The sequence below is a fragment of the Monodelphis domestica genome, chromosome 5 (assembly GCF_027887165.1).
Source record: "Monodelphis domestica isolate mMonDom1 chromosome 5, mMonDom1.pri, whole genome shotgun sequence".
Taxonomy (NCBI): domain Eukaryota; kingdom Metazoa; phylum Chordata; class Mammalia; order Didelphimorphia; family Didelphidae; genus Monodelphis; species Monodelphis domestica.
This window is the reverse complement of record NC_077231.1, coordinates 70,305,155-70,325,155: the sequence shown is the minus strand read 5'-3', so window position 1 is coordinate 70,325,155 and position 20,001 is coordinate 70,305,155. Positions and strand designations below refer to the sequence as shown.

Here is a 20,001-nt window from a genome sequence, read left to right as displayed (position 1 = left end):
AATGTGTTACCCAAGGAGAGGCAGAATACAAAGGTTTCTCACCCAAAAATGTGATCCATTTCCTTTTTAACTTGGACATGATCCACAGTTTGAGTACAAATGATTTTCACTGAGTAACAGCTTTATAAAACAGTAGTATAATAGGTAATGCCTATTCAAAGTACCAAAATCCCCCAAATCACAAGAACCCATTTAGTGACAATAGCAAACAAACCTACTATTATATAGGATTCACATGAGTTGCTCTGTGAGATTAAAAAAAAAACAAACTCATGGATATTTGTCAGAAGGTCTCCAGATCTAGCCAATCTTTCAAACTTGACTGAGATATTTTTAACAAAGTCTATTATTGCCATCATTCCAAATATGGCAGAGGAACCCAGAAAAAACACAAACTTCTGTACTGCCAATGAAAACTTTTTTGGGTCTAAAACATCACCAAGAAGCTAGATCATTCTGGTGGAAGGGTAGAGTAAGCTGAAGAGTTAGGGAAAAAAAAAAACATCTAGTGGTTACAAAGCCCCTTGGGAAAACCTTCCCACCTCCAAGATGAGATTATAACTTATCATGGGGTAATCAAGCCCCTTGGGAAACCTCCTCTGGTATGAGATGTAAAAGAATGTCTTTATGTGCCCCATCCATTGCAATGTGGAGGCAAGGACTTCAATAGTGAAAATCACTTCTGATATCTTATCCATTACATTTTTAAAAATTAATTTATTTAGTCAATTTAGAACATTATTCCTTGTTTACAAGAATCACTTTATTTCCCCCTCCCCTTCCCGTAGCCAACGTGCAATTTCATTGGGTAGTACATGTGTCCTTGATCAGAACCTATTTCCATGTTGTTGGTGTTTGCATTATCATCCATTACATTTTTAATAAATGCAGAGGTGGAGAATATAATAGTGCTATTGCACTGCACTAAATGGGCCATTATCTTTTGTTACAAACAACTCACATGTGATTTAAGGGATAGAAATGTGAGAGGTTTATATAAAAGTTTGGACTGGATTATTCAAGAGTAGAGTCACCAGGAATTTTAATTAATTACAAAGAGATTTATTTTAACGATTTATAAAACATAGAGTGAAAGTAAGAAAATCAGAGAGCATAGGGTAAGATATTTAGCCTACACACTAATTATTTTGCTCCAACCCCTAGCTCAACCCAGGCAGGGCTAATTAACCCGTAGCTAGAGAGGCCTTGGCCTTGAGCCAAGGACCTGGGGATGCAGGGAACCTCTCTCAAGAGGTAGGTCCCTTCAGAAGATCCAGGAAAGGAGTCAGCTCTTTTCACTCACCCCACATGGTAGTTTTAAAGAAAGTAGAAACAGTTCAAGATCCTCAGTCAGAGCTCCTCCAAAGTCAAGTTGAAGACAGAAGACTTAAGAGTTTGTTCATAGGAAGTTCTTGGCATTTTTAAAGATCATTCCTTTTCATCACTTCCTATGACTTTCTTCCATTTTATGTGTACCAATTACAGCTAAAGCTTTGCTTAGGACTGTCCAGGGGGCAGTCAGTAGATTCTGATTCATCACCCACTATCACACTTGTGAGTCACAGACCTCCCCCATTCAAGTGTAAGTGGGGTGTATACATTTCTAGTGATTAAATCTAAAAATGGTCATGGGAGAGTTAATCTTCACAGTAGGCAATGATCACTCAGAGGTAGTAGTGCTTCTAGATATCTTGAAAAAAATCACTTATGAAGACCCTTTAAAATTAATTTAAATTTTTAGGTCATTAAATTCTCCAAAGGTTGTATATAGGTTGTAACCAGTTTGATGAAGTCATTTGTGTGACCATTAGCAAAGGCACAAAGTCACAAAAGGCTGAATAGGCAATATGTGACCTCGATGGATCTGGTGACAAATTCAGTATCATTAGGACTTATAGCCATGTCATGGAAAGGATTTGCCCAATTTGACTATGGGCTTTTACAATGGTATTATCTCCAGTCTAGTCATAGGGAAAGTATAAATGAAGACAATGTAACAGTACATATAGCTAATGGCCAAAATACAGTAGTTGAAAATGACTTAGTGTAACAGAATATATTAGATTATAGCAATATGTGAACTAAAAAAACAAAATTAAAATTTTAAATTAATAATCAGAAAATACAATATATGTCACTGGATACAGGCACTGAATTCAAGAATCCTTTTCTCCAATTCCAATAGCTGTGTTACAGAGACTTTTTTACTTTATGGAGGGCAACAAACTAGAATAGTTAGCAGTGGAATCTGAAAAGCTAAAAATTTGCCTCTACATTCTTTAAGGTTCCTTCCCCTCCTGAGTATCATTATCCATCTAGATTCCTTTGGTCATACCTCTGGGGTTCCCCATACGCATGCTAGGCATAGTGTGGACAAACCCCGTATTAGGTGTATTGTAGACTGGAGCAGGCCAGAATGGCAAGGGGGTGTAGGGAGATGAATCTCCCCTCTGAATCTCAGGATTACTCAAACTAATCGCAAGGACAAGTGCACCCAGGAATAGTAGTAAGAAAAGACCCCAAAACTTTGAGCTATGTGAACTCTGTAATGTTCTCCCAGAATGGGAGCTGTTTGAAATGGGCAGAAAACTGGACAATGCTTACAATTCTGCTTATTAAATTGGTTGCAGATTTACTTCCTGTCTGTAGGTGGAGCAGGCCTAGTATGTACTGGCTAGGAGTATAAGGCTAGTAGATGGAGCCATGCTCCAATTAGCCTTTGAATAGAGGGTCTCCAATAGGCTTTAACCAAAGGAGGAAAAACAAAATCTTTCTATTTTAGATACAGTGAAGGTAAAAACTCCTCAGAGCCTCTTAACTGAACTGGTCTGGGAGAAGCAATTAGGGTTTAAGTGGCTACTGCTTGAGACCCATGTGGGGGTTTAGGAAAGGCCTAAAGAGAGAGCAAACTTCTAGGAATAAGATAAAGCTAAACTTTCTCAATTTAGCACAATAATTAATACCTTCTAATAACAAGAAAAAAGCTGAGCTGAAATTAACTTCCTCCAACACTCTGGGATTCTTGTGGGGGGACAAGGTTGCTTCCCCCAGGTGAAAGGAGTCAGGAGGGTTAGAGGCTAATTGTTGCTAAAAAACAAAACAAACCAACAAAAAAAAACACATCCAGCTTAACAGCCCACATGGAGCATTCAGGTGTTATCAATGCAAGAGAAAGAGGGGTTAATACTTTACCAGCCACAGCAGCTATAGGAGGAGAGGAGGCTGCAGCCTTGGCAGGGGCTCCCCAGGCAGTTAATGAGGGAGGTGGGAAAGGCAGCAGCAGGTGGTAGCAGCAACAGCAGCTGGAAACAAGGCAGATGGGCAGAGACACCAGTACTCCTTGGAGGGGAAAGGCGAAAAAAGCTGTGGCAGGAAAAACGTCTTTTTTTTAAAAATCTATTCACTTAGAGAGAATTATGGGTTCTAAACCCCACTTCTGGTCGCCAAAAATGTAAGATTTAAATTAATATCCATTACTCCAAGTATTATATTTTATAAAGTTTATTAATAATCACTTTAAGTAAAGGAATAAAAAGGTAATTATATAACAAAGTATAAGGCTATGTGAGTAGATTCTCCTGCCACTCACCTCACACCACCTCCACCAAACAGGATCACAGGAAGAGAGAGAGGCCAAATTTATATCCTCCTCACATCAGCACATAACGTGAGAAGGAACATGGGATGCTGAGAATCATAGTTTTTAGGGTAACAGATTCTAATTACACATATTACATTATTACATTATCTCATCATTGCATTAATGTGAATACACTTAGGTGTGATAGATATTATCACATGTATTGAACTTTTGGTGTTTATTCATGGAATTTGTTATATAGATAATCAGAATAAATCAAGCTGCTTTTCCTTCCACCCCAGTCTTCCCACCCCCAATGAATTGGGGTCAAAGAATCTGAATAATGGCCTGCCTATACTCTTTCTTTTAGCTAGGTCTACTTATACATACTAGAATTGGACACAATCAAAAGACTTATTAAGAGGAAGCTAAGTTGCACAATGAATTGAAGCCCAGATCTGTAAGAAAACCTGGGTTCAAATCTGGCATCAGATACTTCCTAGCTGTGTGGCCCTGGGCAAGTTATCCCAATTACCTATTCCTTATTACTCTTTTAAGACATAATGTAAAGGTTAAAAAATTTTTTTTAAACTGTTTAACCCCTTTTTTCACTTACATAGTGAGAAACCAGAACAAATGATTCTAGTGTTCTCAATTACCTAAGCATTAACAACTTAATTAATTTGGTAATAGAATCTTTGGGAACTTAAAATTTTAGTAAAGTTTATTTCTTAGCAATACCATCATGTTTTCCCATTGTAATTAATATGTATGATACTGTAATAAAATTCAGTATCTTGCCATTGGAGCAGAGCAGGCATTCAAACAGAATTTAATTGTTGAAGCTTGGGAGGACATTGAAGACAAATGAGGTCTTCATTAATTATTGGCCATTTAACTTTAGTAACAGATTTGCATGGTGACAGAGCTTTCCAGAATGGCACACAAGGACTTGGAGAAGCAGAGCCCCCTCACTTACTCAGATTGTTGAAGAAGAATTTCTGGGGCAGTGGATTGTTCTCTATGACTTCATTCAATTCTGAAACCACACACTGCTAGGCATCTCCTTTGCCATTCATGACATGTTCAAAGATGATTTCTATCAACTTAAGGAGCATGTAGTTCAGATAACTTTAATTCTAGCAAAATCAAGATAATTTGGGAATTCCGTTAAATACATGCTCATTTGCTTGTCCTAGACTTGAAGAAAACCATGCAGAGGTTGTGAAAAGCCTGCATGCTGAGATAGAAGACTTAAAGTATTCTATGTGCCAGACAGAGAAAGAACTGCAGTACTTTAAATCTGAAGTACAGATTCAGAAAGAAGCCAACGCAAGAGCTCCAACAGCCACCATGAAAAATTTAGTAGAACGGCTCAAGAGCCAATTAGCCTTGAAAGAGAAACAGCAAAAAGTAAGTGTTCAGCAACACCATTATTAATGCAAGAGAGTATGCAGTGTGTTGCTGTGATTTAGAAAGTAGTGTTAAAATGTTTTCATTAGTATTTCACCATTTTGTTTCAGTTAAAAAGAGATTCTTGATTACCTTTTAATTACTTAACACTGGAAAATGTAAACTTTACTAAGAATGTCCTTCATTTTCATTGAAACTTATGAAAACCTTTTATGCCTTATATGAAACTTCAAATACACTTGCTAAAGTCTTTGAGGAGATGGAAGGTATTCTAGAATCACTATGCCAGCTTCCCTTGATGAACTCAGGTACCTAGGCTAAGAGTAGGGTAACCTTTAACAGTTGATCACTCACTTCTTGCTACTTTCTTCTTACTAGGTTTTCTCAACACCACTCTCTCTGGGTCCTCCTACATGTCTGACTAGTCCTTTGCTGCATCTTTATCCAGGCCATCCCTGATGGGTGTTCTCCAAGGTCTTCTCTTCTCCCTCTATACTATTTTACTGGGTAATCTCATCAGTTCTCATGGAATCACTTTTTATCTCTCTACAGATGATTCGCAGTTGTACTTATCTATCCCTAATCCCTATTTTGACCTCTATTCTATTATTTCTAACCTCCTATTAGACATCTCAAACTGAATATTGTATAGATATCTTCAACTTTGTGTATTTAAGACTGAACTCATCATCTGTCTCCCCCAACCCATCTCTTTTCCTAACTTCTCTGTTACTACAGAGAGTTACCAATACCCTCTCAGTTACCCACACTCTTAACTCTTTCTCACCCACCATAGTCATTCAATTTCCATTCATATTCCACTATTTCCTGTTGTTTCTGCCTTCATAACATCTACCTCCTTTTCTCCTCTGTTACTGCCACTACCCTGGTACAGGCTGACATCTCTTCATGCCAAAACTACTACAATAACTTGTTGACTGGTCTTCCTGCCACAAGTCTCTCCCCACACTAGATCATCTTAGATTCAGCTGTCAAAGTGATTCTCCTGAAGCACCTCTGCTATTCAGTTTTCAGGATCAAATATAAAATCCTGTCTTTGATTTTAAAGACCTTCACAACCAGACTCCTTCTTATTCTTCTAGTCTTTTAAATTACTTAATCTCCTTAACATATGCTACAATCTGTTCAGTGACACTGGCCTTCTTGCTATTCCTCACACTAGACACTCTATTTCTTGATTCCTAAATTTTAACTGATTTTCCCCATGTCTTCAATTCTCACCTTATCTCTAGCTACCTTCTGACTTCCTGGCTTCCTTCAGGACTAACTAAAATTTCATCTTCTAGAAGAAGCCTTTCCCATTCTTGTGCCTTCCCTATGAGATTGTTTCTAATTTATACTGTGGTTAGATTGTTTTTCCATAATTTGTTGCATGGTGTCTCCCTCATTAGACTGCGAGCTTCTAGAGGTAAAGTATCATTTTTACCTTTCTTCATGTTTACACAGCTTAGCATAGTACCTGTGACAAATAAACATGATGCTTTTTTTAATAGACTTAAAGAGCATCTGCACATACCAAAAGAACCAGCAAATATGATTGCCAAACCACTATTGGTGATCTTTGAAAAATCTTAGCAAATGGAAGAAGTGCCACAGAACTGGAAGGGACAATTTTCCTTATTGTCACAGACTGCTTCATAGGATCATAGATCTAGAACTAGAATGGATTTTAAAAGCCATTTAGTCTAACCTCCTTATTTTCTCAATGAAGAAACTGAGCCCTAAGAAGATAAAGTATGTTATAGGTAGGAAGTGAGAGAGCCAGGATTTGAATCCAAGTTCTCTGACTCCAAATCCAGGATTCTTTTCACTATTCCCCAATTCAGTAGATAATTCCACTCCTCCTCATCTGATCATAATTAGTTAGCTTATGTTGAATGCTCCAGATCATTTGATTCCCAGATGCCTGGGGTGTTTAGTTCTTCATTTGTCTAGAAATTCTGTCCCAAATCATTTAGCTTCCTACTACAAATAATGAGAACATTCTTTTTAACATCTTAATCTCTTTCCCTCAAAGTGTGTCTTGTTTTTCTTTGTCTTTTAGTTTTTTGTAGAATTCTCTTTGTAAACTTAATTTCCAAAGATTTCCTCATAAAAGCAAAGCATTCCCATTTGTTATGAATGTCTAGTTTGACTCTTACTTTCTCTCTTGTAGAAATTCTTCATCTATATTCATAGGTCAGGTTTAACACATATGCACATACTCCATAGAGTGACATGCTTCAGTACAAGTCATTTCTTGAGCATCATGCCTGGCTCTCAGCACAAACTCTTTCTGCGATGTTAAACTTAGCACTGCCAGGGCTCCTAAAGTGATAGCCATCATCTCCTGGGACTATGTACTTTAGAGACCGTTTACATGTGTATTAGATAAGGGTTGAAATAAGTGTCTCCTCAGCTCCCTTTAAGCTCTAAGACTAATTTAAAATTATTTCTTTCAGAAAGCATGGGTGAACTTCTGTCTGCACCAGTAGTGAGAGAACCCACATAGATACCTATATACATATTTGTATGTATATATGTTTTATTAAAGCCCTTTCTTTTGGGTCATATTAGAAATCCATTTCTTGTGTGTTTTTAATAAGTAGTTTATCATATCAAATCTTTATTTTTCTGAAATACATTTTATGAATTTGAATATCTCTAGGCCCTTAGTCGAGCACTTTTGGAGCTTCGAGCAGAAATGACAGCTGCTGCTGAAGAACGCATACTTCTTTCTACATCCCAGAAAGAGTCAAATCTCAATGTTCAACAGATTATTGATCGCCATACTAGAGATCTCCAGGTGAGCATCAGTGACTTAGGTAATTTATTTTTTAACTAAGAATTCTCTTGAAAGACAGTTTATTCTAGTATATAGGTAAGTCAACCCATTGGGGGGATACAATGTGTGCATTTGATTGCACATTTTTTATGACAAAAAAATTCCATTCTCTGTGGCATTCAGGTTTTCATATATAATAAGTCAAAATGTGTGTTATATTAAAAGGCTTTTTTGGATAATTATAGGGGGTAAAGTGTGGATGAATTGCATTGCTATTTGAAAATGAAAGATCATTTTCAAACATCATATAGGGTTCACAAATGGGTATATAATATTACACTTTTTTGATACATTAATTAGTTTTGCTGATTTTTTTTTTAATGAGCATGTTCTGTAAGAAAGGGTGCAGAGAGGGATATGGTGACAAATGTAGATGATGTAAAAACAAAATATATCAATAAATGGTCATTGCAACAGAAGCTCAAATTTTGACCATAACTTGTTGTTGAAAACCTCAATATTAAACAAGAAATGCTAGAAAACTGGAAAACAGTGTAACAGAAATTAGTTTTAAACCAACAGTCCACATCAGAGGAAGTACAAATGTATACACAACCTGAATTTAAAATATTACCTCATTTAAAAAAGGAAAGGAACAAAATATCTTTCATCACTACAAGTTAAAGGATAATGCTGAAATAAAAAGGAAAATGTAATCATAAAAGGCAAAACAGTATTACATATGATTAAACTTTTGCTTGACTGAAATTGATGAAAAAATAAAAAGAAACCATTGAATAAAAAAAGTATTTGCATTAAAAATCACTGACATAAGTTCATTATCTAAGCTCTATAGGAAATTGACAAAATATATAATAAGGGATATAACACAATATGTAAAGAAATTACTTTCAGAGAAGGAATTGCAAAGTATAAATGATCACTTGTAGAAAGGGATTGCAAATTAAAACTGAAGTTTCTCCCTGAAATTATTGAGCAGCAGTGACAGAAAATTGAAAGAGTCATGTTATACAAAGGCTTTAAGAAGACTAGAAACAACTATTAGTGAAATGATGAATTGGTTTAATCAGTCTAGATATTGGCTTAAAATTATGTAAGAAAAGTTTGCAGCTTTGACCCATGTCTCCGTACTAGACAAGGAAGTCAAACAGAAACCAACACCCAACATATAACAAAATATTAATAACAGCTCTCTGCATGTTAGCAAAGAACTAGAAAGAAAGTGGGTGCCCCCAAAATTGGAATTGCCAAAAAAAAAAAACTGTAGTATGTGAGTATATAATACTGTTGTCTGATAGGAAACAATAAATATGAAGAATTCAGAGAAATGTGAGGAGATTTATATGAATTGTTTCAGTAAAATAAGTAGATTCAAAAGACTAATATATACACAATGGCTACAATAGTATGAAATAAGAAGATCACAATAAAACTAAAGACTTAGTTATGGAAAGGATAGTGGTGGATCTGGAGAAGACATGGTAAAACATTTCCCCAGAGGCAAAGGACTATATGTTGTATACATTTTCAGATATGACTGTTCTCTCAGTTACCTCCAATTTTTCTTTGTTCCTAGAGAAGGTTCAGTTTGGGATTTCTGTGATTGGGTTGTTTTTCCAGAAAGAGTATGATTTAAAAATAGAATTCATCATTAAATCTTATTTTGTAAAAAATGTTTCCTAGACAAAATATTTCCTTTCTCCCTCATAAAGGTTCGTATAGAAGATTTAAGTGAAAATCTTCTAAAATGTAAAGAAGCTCTTAAAACAAGTAAAAGCAGAGAGAACACTTTGAGCAATCAGTTGGATGAGTTAAACAACGAAATGCAGAAAAAACAGAAAGCTTATAATAAAATACTTAGAGAAAAAGAAGAATTAGAAAAAGAAAATGAAGAACTGAAAAGGCGAATTAAAAGATTAACCAGTGGATTACAGGTAAAGATTTTTTCATGTGTGTTGATATCTTAGCCCTTCATTTACCACTTATGTGGTAGTAGGACAATTTTTGTATGCAAAATTTACTTCAACCTGTCATTATTGAATCTTTACTCAATAAAACTGGTTATTAGATTAGTTTGGTTAAAATAGCTATCCATTAGTAAATGGTTCTGTTGGAATCAAAATAATTGGATAGTTTACCTTTTTCTTACTGAAACACAGAAATTTATACCTGGTAGTGGCACCTAATGTTGTATAATATTGTTAACAAGCATTTTTATTAAAAAATGTTTATCTCAAGTTTTATTTCAGTATCTGATAAACTAAAATACAAAGATATTCTTTGATTTTTCAGAGCAAGCCTCCTGGAGATAACAAACAGAGTCTGATTGATGAACTTCAAAAGAAAATTAAAAATTTAGAAAGTCAACTGGAAAGATTTAGTGATGAAACAGAAAGGAAAGAAAAGGTTTGTAAACAGTAGTCCATTATTATTGATTAAATGGTCCTATGTGTTGGTTGATTGATTAACCAAGTTTTTTTATATCAGTCAGCAAATGTACTAATTGCTTACCAAGTTTTCATACTTATGCTAGGTGGAATATAAAATTGAATAACACTTGTCTCTTGATAGCTAATTGGAGAGACATCACCACCACATAGAAAACAAAGAGAACCTAGCCAAGTTGTGTGATATTGAACATCAGTACAAAAAGAAGAAACCACTGTGGTCTGAAATACTCAGACCAGACTCAAACTAGGCTTTTAGAGATAAGTAGCTTTGAGAATAGAAGGAAAGGAATGTTCCCAATAGTTAATCAGTCAATCAACATTTATTATGCTAGGCACTATACTGAGTACTAGGAATACAAAAAGAGGCAAAAGTTAGGCTCTGCTTTCAAGGATTTCATAATCTAAAAGGGAGGCAGCATATGAAAAAGATGTACAAACAACCTACGTACAGTACAAGTATGACTGAATAATTCTAGAAGATATTACAATGAAAAGGGATTAGGAAAGACTTCCTATAAATAGGATTTTAGTTTGAAGGAAGCCAGGAAAACCAGTAGATGGAGATGAGAAGGGACAAGCTTTCCAGGCATTGGGACAGCCAGAGAAAATACCCAGAGCTGAGAGATGTTGTAACAACCATGAGGCCAGTACCACAGCATGCAAGAGTGTGTCAGAAGAAAAACAACTACTTGATCACATGTATAAATGAGGATATGATTGAGGTTATAAACCCTAAATGATCACCCTAGTGCAAATATCAATTATATGGAAATGGGTCTTGACCAAAGACACAGGTAAAACCCAGTGGGAATATGTGTCAGATATGGGAGGGGGTTGGAGGGAAGGGAGGAAAAGAGCATGATTTTTGTAATCCTGAGAAAATGCTCTAAATTAATCAAACAGAATTTAAAATAAAAAAAAAAAGAAGTGTGTGTGTGTCAGAGATAACCTATAGGAAGGCTAGAAAGGTAGGAGTCATCTAGATTATGAAGGGCCCAGAATGCCACCCAAGCATTTTGTATTTGTTCCTGGAGTTTCTGGAATATCAATGATGGGAGCCAATCTGCCTAGTGAGAGGGCATGAGCAAAAGAGGAGTCCCAGATGGCATAAGAAAGTGTAGGTAGAAATCAAAACATTCAGCCACAAATTCCAGTGTGACCACCAACCAACCCCCTGTTTGACCTTTTGTAATTCCCTTGACCTTTCTAGTTCTCCGATTCCCCATCTGTAAAATAAGGGATTCAACTAATTAACCTCTAAAGCCCCTTCTAACACTTATAGTTTACCAGGTTGACGTATTCATAAGGCAGTGAGCAATGTTATTATGAGCTCACAGTTGTAGACTATTTTCCTTGTCACAGCTGTGTGAGGCAGGTAATATGGGTATTATATTTTCCATTTTATAGAGAAGGAAATAGAGGCTCAGTAATGTTACATATCTCGCTTCTGGTCATGTGGCTATTAAGTCTCCATGGTAGGCCTGAGATCTGACCCAATCCCTAGGAATTTTCCCACTATTTAACTATTTTCATGGTACTACCACTAGAGAAATAAAGGTTGTGCTAAAAAATAATGAAAAAGGCAGTAGGAGGACAGATTATGAAGGGCTTGAGAGGCAGGCAGAGAGTTTAGACTTAATGCATTTGGAGAGTAACAAATGTTTTCTGAAGATTATTCAAGCTCTAGATGTGCTTGGTGGGTTGGAAATGAATTGAGAATAGTGAGGGAAGGAGCAACTGGGTTGCTCAGTGGATTGAGAGCCAGGCCTAGAGATGGGAGGTCTTGGGTTCAAATGTGGTCTCAGACACTTCCTAGCTGTGTGACCCTGGGCAAGTCACTTGACCCCCATTGCCTAGCCCTTACCACTCTTCTGCCTTGGAGCCAAAACACAATATTGACTCCCAAGATGGAAGGTAAGGGTTTTTAAAAAAGAGAATAGTGAGGGAGATGTGGTGTTTCAGTAGTTCAAGTTCATCATCTGACGAGAATTTGGATTGAGGTGGTAACAATGTGAATGGAGAAGATAGAGCAATTTAAGAGACATTTAGAAGGAAGAAATGACAGGCCTTGATAATTAAAGGGCAGAAGAGTTGTTGCATTGTGTGTTAAGAAGATAGAGTTTAAGTGTGGTGGAGTACATTTGGGTAGAGATGAAGGTAGAAATGGAAATATTTCCTTTGGAATATACTGTGCTGAAGAAAGAGATCATAAGCGGGTCATTAACTGGTGAAGATATGATATAGTAGAGATGAGACTTCTGTTTTTTAAATATTTGGTTGAGCTCACTTTATATAAAAAGCAAAACAGCTACTAATTCCCCGATATGCCTTAATGATAGATCATTCTTCAGAAAGCATAGTAGCCACAGCAGAGAAATTATGTTCTGGATCTGATTTGCATCAATGGAAAAGAAATGGTTGTAGGACTGGGAATGAAGGGACCCTTGGGAGAAGCATCTGAACCAACCTTAAAATATCTAATGGAAAAGAAAAGGAAACTGAATAGTTTCATAAGCACCATGGGGAACAGGTCCCATAGGGTACAAAAGAAGGATAGGCAGGATTTTAAGGACCAATCTACAAGAGAAATCAACCCAATAAGAATAGAAAACCTTCAGGAATGAAATCCTGAAGTTGCAAAGAGAAACAATTCTAATGAGGAAGAAAGGTAATTTGTTTGAATAGATCAGAGGTAACACTAACCAGCAGGGTTTAAAAGTATTTGTTCAAAGGTGGAAGAAAGGGAAGGTAACAAGATGAATTCAAAACAATCTCACAGAAATAGTCTGATTACTGAAGCTCATAATGAGTGGAAGGTGAGAGAAAATGGAATCGCAGGCGAAAGCGAGAATATTAAAAAAGGGATAGGATTTCTGATTGGAATGGATAAGATGATGAAGACTGGCATCAGAAAGGTCAGGGCTGCTCAGTTCTTTTTTCTCCACCAAATGAAATATCTTTGGTCTGGAAAGAACAGAACAAAAATGATTTATAGAATGACCCAGATAAGTAGCAGTCGTCTCTCGGTAACCGAGGATGACGATTGTCTGTGCGTTTTCATCTATGATAGATGAGTGTGCACAAAGACACTTGTGCGTGAAGGAGATTTAAGTGTAAGAGTCGGTGCACAGAGACAGTCCCACTCTCTGGCGTTGGAAGCCTGGGTCCAGTGGCACGAAAAGTCATTACACGGGGAGACTTCCTCAGCTGTTTTAAAGCTGAACTAAAGATCAGAAAAGAAATCAGAAGATTGAGAGGTTTTTTTTTCTCCCATTAGGTCGCCAAAACTGTAAAGATTAAAATTTAGGGGAGACTGAGACAGGTAGAAATTAGTTTCTCTCTGCAAGGAGTATTATATTTTATGAGGTTTATTAAAAGTTAAGGATTAAAGGAAATTCAGGATAAGAAACACGTGCCTAGGCCAGAGAGGCCTAGACAAGACCTCACCTACATTATGGAAAGAGTCTGCCCCAAAACGGAAGTCCAAAAGAGCCACAAAAGCCTTTGCAATCAGCTTAAATCCCTTCCTCGATCTCACCCACCTCAGAATTCCATGAGATTACAAAGCATTTTGGGAAAGTGGAGCAAGGGCTTGTGGGGATTGAAGTTCAGAGTTCGAGTCTATTTTTACAGTATATATATATATATATATATATATATATATATATATATATATGTTCATATACATATAGCTTCAGGGTAAAATGTGTCATTCATACTTAAATAAATATATATTTGTATGTGTATACATGTATGTGGGTATATGCATATATAGAGATTTGGATATTTATGAATATATATATATATGTGTATATATATATATATATCCATGCATGTGTGTATGCATGTAAATTACATTACTTACCCCACAATATGTTTACCTTCAGGATCACTTGGATAATAACCTGGCCTGCTAGAGATGAATCTGAAGTTGTTTTTATTGCCTTTCTGTAGTAGATAAGTAAGGAAGGTTGCAAGAAGGCACTTCACTGCCCTTAATGAATTCAAGTCAGCTGATCCATGCAGGTTCCTTCCTTGCATTCTGAAAGAACTGCCTGATAAGATATGTAGCTGAATCACAATCAGCAACCTATGAAAGGTCATGAGGTCTGCTTCAGAACTGGAGAAGGACAAATGTCATCTTAGCATTCAAAAATGGGGAATGAAGGGGCAGCTGGGTGGCTTAGTGGATGGAGAGCCAGGCCTAGAGATGGGAGGTCTTGGGTTCAAATATGGCCTCAGACACTTCCCAGCTGTGTGACCCTGGGCAAGTCACTTAACCCCCATTGCCTAGCCCTTCTTGCTCTTCTGCCTTAGAGCCAATACACCGTATTGATTCTAAGACAGAAGGTAAGGGTTTAAAAAAAACCAACAGATAGGGAATGATGTGTGTAAGCAGTGTGGATTGATTAACCAAGCTATTCTAGCAAGCAACACATTTATTGATTCCTTGCTGAGTGAATATTCACATCTGTGTTAGGTGCATGTGGATTAAAATGATGCCTCATCTCAGTTTTTCCCAGCCTTATCCTGTCATGTAAATAAGAACTATACTTCTCTTTTTTCTGTTCTTATTTTATAGAACTGTCAAGAAGAATTAATTCGATGGGAAGAAGGTAAAAAATGGCAAGCTAAAACTCAAGGGATGCGAAATAGGTTGAAAGAAAAAGAAAAAGAAGTGGATACCTTAACCAAGCAGTTGAATACTATGAAAGAACTTTTGACAAGGTAAGTTTTTAGTGTCAGGTAAATTTATTCCTGAATCTTGTGACATGAAAAAAATTCCCTTTTTAATAAGCTTAAAGCATCAGTATAGCTTTAATGTATAGATTAACTTCATTATTAATATTATTTTATAATTAATGTCTAAAAATACACAATTTCTAATTTGGTTCATCTTATTCTTACAAAATATGTTTTAATTTTTTGATATGTTTTTATCATTTGTTTATATGGGTGTATGATTGAGGATTTTGGTTTTAAAAGATTATTACAAAAATGAATAACATGGAAATAGGTATAACATGTATAACCCAGTAGGATTGTTTGTCAGCTCCAGGATGGGGGAGGGAAAAGGGAAGGGAGAGAAAATGAATCATGTAACCATGGAAAAATATTTAAAAATACATTTAAAAAATAAGACTTATGTGAGGGGTGGTCCTAATTTTTAATGAATTAATTTAAGACCAATATAACTTTTGGTGTCTTCTAAGTGTAAAAGCAGATATGTAATTATGTATATGAATGGTCATAGCAAATATTAGAGTATATTTTACTTTATTAATAATGAGTACTGTATTAAATACCACAGGTCTGATAAAGATAAAATCACATTACAAAAGAAACTAAAAACAAGTGGTGTAACTGCTGATCGTGTTATTGGAGCACATGCTTTGGATTTAGAAAAAGAATTAGAAGAACTTAGAAAAACGAATATTGCACTAGAAAATGAAATAGGTTATATGAGGTAAGCATTTTTAAGGAAGCCTGCTATTTAAAGGAAGTGGGAAAGTTTGAATATAACAACCTCTCATCTGAATCTGTAAAATTTATTCATCTACTTTGTGTTAAAATAACAGATAGTATTCAAAACCCATTCACAATACTAGAATTGCAAGATTAGAAGGGATTTGAAGATCTAGACCCTACTTAGAGCATAATACTATTAAGTAACATTTATATTAAAGTTGAAAGTTTTCCATTAAGGAACCTTTCGCTCATCTCTCTCTCTCTCTCTCTCTCTCTCTCTCTCTCTCTCTCACACACACACACACACACACACACACACACACACACACACACACACACACACACACAGAGTCCATTAATTCAATCCATACAGCAGCTCATTTGTCTCCCACAACTCTTATGAATACTACAGATACTACAGGAATATTTCTTTTGGTCCAGAATACTACTCCATTATGTTCATAAAACACAATTTGTTTAGCCTGACCTTAGCTGATGACCAACTGCTTTGTCTTTAATTCTTTGCAACTATAAAAAAAGTTGCTATAAATATTTTGATTTCTTTGGGACATTTCTGTCTTGGGGTTGCTCCTGAGAGCATATGAGCATGACTTCTTAATGAAGCTATGTTATGTAAGGTAGCAATAAAAGCATCTAACTATGGTTAGATATGGTATAAATATTTTTTTGCCATTTTTGATTCTTTGCAGGACCCAGCAAGCTCTTCCCAGAGATTCTGTTATTGAAGACTTACATTTACAAAATAAATACCTTCAGGATAAGCTTCATGCTTTAGAAGAACAAATTTCAAAAAAAAATGCGTTTTCTAAGTCTTCAGTAAGTCTGATTTTATTTTGTTTAAATGGTCTTTAATAAAATAGGAATCAATTGCTAGCATTTCATTTTGCTTAGATATTCTGCTAACTCATTCTGTTGATTCCTTTTGTTTAATGTCAGTAAACTAGTTCACAAGTGCACGTTTTAATCTGATGAATATTAACTTTGTGATTGTTTCTTACCTAGTATGGGCAAAAGCACTAGGCCTACTATGCATTCCTATTCATTATGAATGTCTAGTTTGGCTCCTATGTACTATTAACATTACAAATACTTTTGTGCCTAGAGGCAGTGTGGTAAAGCAGAAAAAAATAGGCATCAACAACAAATGAATGTGGTAGGTGCCTGTTTTTTTTTCTGTAAAAATGAATCACAAATATGGAATTGTTTATGAAAAACTCAATGTGAGACATTCAGCAGATTTCTTTTCTATCATGTTTTTCTTTTTCTTCTTTCCATGCTCCGTCTCATCTGTTGCTTCAAAGTTGTGTCCAGCCTATGACATAACCACTCTCTCCTCCCCTGCTACCAAAACTAATAAACACAAGCATATTGTATTTCCCCAAAAGAACAATTTACTTGGGAACAAAAAAAGGGGGAAGAAAATAGTTGGCCATAAAAGCTTTGAGAATCGACACTGTCAGATAACCAGAAATGGTCTGCCCTCTAGTCAGTGTATTGATGCAGGCTCTCAGTCAGATGAGACTCTGGCAACTGCTAATTCAGAGTACTCCAAGCCCAGAGCGTGCAATCAGTTGAATCCATCCTGGCATACTGAGTCTGGGCCAGAAGATAATACACCTTATTTTGAAAGTGGACCAGATGGAGAGGAGGAGGGACTGAATCAGGGCTATTACAAAAATGGAAGCAGAGTCCATGAAAATCAAGAAGAGCAAAAAGGAAGAAAGACTGAATGTGGACAAGGAAACCTAGCAAATATGAGAGACAAAAGTCTATTGAATCTAGAGGAACCTGCCAATGGAGAGCTTAAAAATGCTAGTGTGAATGAGAGTGTAAATCCACATGCTGAAGAAAACACACAGGCAGAAAACAATCCTGAGTGGATCGGAGTAACCAAAACGTCGGCTGAGGAAACTGCCCAGGTTTGGTAACAGTGGCAGTCCTTTGTGAGCAGAGATGGATTATTCAATACAAACTGAAATGTACACATTGTCTCCTGGTGTTTTGTTTGTTTGTTTGTTTGGTTGGTTGGTTGGTATCTACATAGCTAGACTTCCTCTCAGGCTTGGATTTTTAACTAGTTTCCACAAAACAATCCTTTTTCCATTATTACAGGAACTGAACTTTTTTCAGCTTAAATTTCTAATATTCTTAGCTACTAATATTTTAGTGTTGGTGCACTATTCAGGAAGCAGTTTGATGACTAGGGCAGCAAAAGGAAAAAGATTTTGTTTTTATCTCTTCCTCTCCAAAGAAAATTGCTAATTACAAATGAACTGTCATTATAGGGAATACCATCACAGAGGAAGGCAGTAAAGGATATTAACAATAATGCCATTCCCATGGGCATGGCCAGTAATTCATAGTAGCAGTACTTTATAATAGGTAGAGTTACAACACAATTCTATCACGCACACTTTCTAGTCCCTTTGCTTAGGAAATAATCCTTTATGATGAAATAGCTGAAGGAGTACTATTTGCATTATAGTATAGAAGGCAAGTCCAAGTGATAAAAGCATTGAACATTTTTGTAATTCTTTAATGTTAACCAGACACTTGATAGCATTGACCCTTCCACCTCCTATCTCAAACATCCCAACTACTGCATACAAAAAAATCTCTGCCTAACCTCTCATTCTGTCACCATAGCAGACATTCCAGAAGTGAGAACAGGCAGAGAGTGCAGGTGTTTGGTGTCTGGCATCACCTTTCTTTCCCTCAGGTTCCACTTTCCTTTGCTGACTACTTCCCTGCAGATGCTTTCCCTCCTGCCAGAAATGCAGTCCCTCATCCATTCTGCCTCTAAATCTTTGACTCCACAAGAAGTCTTAACTCAGGTGCCACCTTATCCTTGCAGCTTTCTCTGATGCCTCAGCTCATGTTCTCCTTCCCCAAATTATATTGCAATTATGTTGCATTCCCCAGTGCAAGGTAAACTCTTTGAGCATAGGAACTGTTTGTCTTTGAATCTCTAGTGCCAAGTAAAGTGTCCAGCACTTAATGGGTTCTTAATAGAGGTTTATCAAATCACAAGAAGTTATTTTTACTTGTTAAATTACAGTCAAAAGGGTCACCCTGCAGTGGTGGTTTGTCTCTCACCAGTATAGGATAAAAACCTGACCTGATTTATGACTTTTCACATAACTTTAGGATAATTCTCTTCTAGAGTCTGTTTTAATCTAGCAATCCTGTTTTCCATTTACTTATTTTAATTGATTTTCTCTGAATATTCCATAATTTGTCTCCTCCCTTTCTTTTCCAAAAGATGTTATTTTCCCAATCACATGTAATAACAATTAACACCTGTTTTCCAATATTTATAAGATCCAAATTGTCTCCCTCTCTCCTACTTTCCCCCTGATATGGTATTGACCTCCATTTCACAAAGGTCCCCTTTTAGGAAAGGTATTTTTTCCTACAATATGATTTCATGAATTATTTTTCCCATATTATTTTCTTGAAGGCAACAGAATTGGGATCAGATGATCAGTCTAGCAGAGAACAGGAACTTCAGAAGGAATACCTGAAAGTCTCATCTGAAAACATTGAATTGAGATTTCAACTTGAACAAGCAAATAAAGATTTACCAAGGTTAAAGGTACATTTTTCTCTATTTTAGAAATATACTTTAGTCATAAAATATTTGTCTTTAGCATATGTGTATATCTTAACCTGTGAGAAAATAAAAGTAGAAAATCCTAATATATAACCATTTAACTTTGCTGATAAACTTGTACCATAAGAAAGTTCATACACATAGCACCTTTATTAAGAGTTGGCATATTTTAGCATAAGAATTATGCTCACTTTGTAAGATTACATTTTGCATGAGTCATCAGGTTTATGCTGAGATGTACAGTGGTTTTCCAAATCTAAATCTAATTGCCAAGATGTATGCTACTTAATAACTTTTTATAAATAATTCCTTTTTACATAAAAAATTTAATTACTAAATTTCACAGCATCTAAATGCTACAGCTGAGTATAAATTTAACAATGCTTTATAAAATGTTCCAAGTGGATATATAAGAAAAAAGGCTAAACAAAAGTGTTTATTGTTTGATTTAACTTAATCTTCTGGGTCAAAGTTCTTTCAGTAACTTCAGTGAATTACTGTAGATGTTAGAAATTTAAAATAAACAATATAGTGAGCCAAGATAGTATTACAGTATTTCTTGCTTGATAATAGGCTAGCACTTAAAATGTTTGTTGAATTACTGAATGAAATTTAAAAATTCATTATTTTTCTCAGTTCCTAAAATTGC

At 35.9% G+C, this 20,001-nt stretch overlaps 1 protein-coding gene across 8 annotated transcripts in view; it reads left to right on the top strand.

Moving 5' to 3' along the window:
- The window catches only part of CEP290 (centrosomal protein 290), a 111,325-nt gene that overhangs the window by 74,273 nt on the left and 17,051 nt on the right, over positions 1–20,001 (top strand). For 6 of the 8 annotated variants that reach the window (XR_008912099.1, XM_056798612.1, XM_056798610.1 and 3 more), the window contains 9 exons: positions 4,780–4,993; positions 7,662–7,799; positions 9,512–9,733; positions 10,092–10,205; positions 14,832–14,977; positions 15,561–15,716; positions 16,429–16,555; positions 17,041–17,658; positions 19,200–19,334. Coding sequence is in view for 7 of the 8 variants with exons in the window: in XM_056798612.1 (XP_056654590.1) it covers positions 4,780–4,993; positions 7,662–7,799; positions 9,512–9,733; positions 10,092–10,205; positions 14,832–14,977; positions 15,561–15,716; positions 16,429–16,555; positions 17,041–17,658; positions 19,200–19,334 (1,870 nt within the window). In the remaining variant the exon portion in view is untranslated. The remainder of the gene's footprint in view (positions 1–4,779; positions 4,994–7,661; positions 7,800–9,511; positions 9,734–10,091; positions 10,206–14,831; positions 14,978–15,560; positions 15,717–16,428; positions 16,556–17,040; positions 17,659–19,199; positions 19,335–20,001) is intronic. The other 2 variants (XM_056798611.1, XM_007503126.3) reach the window with 1 other exon arrangement.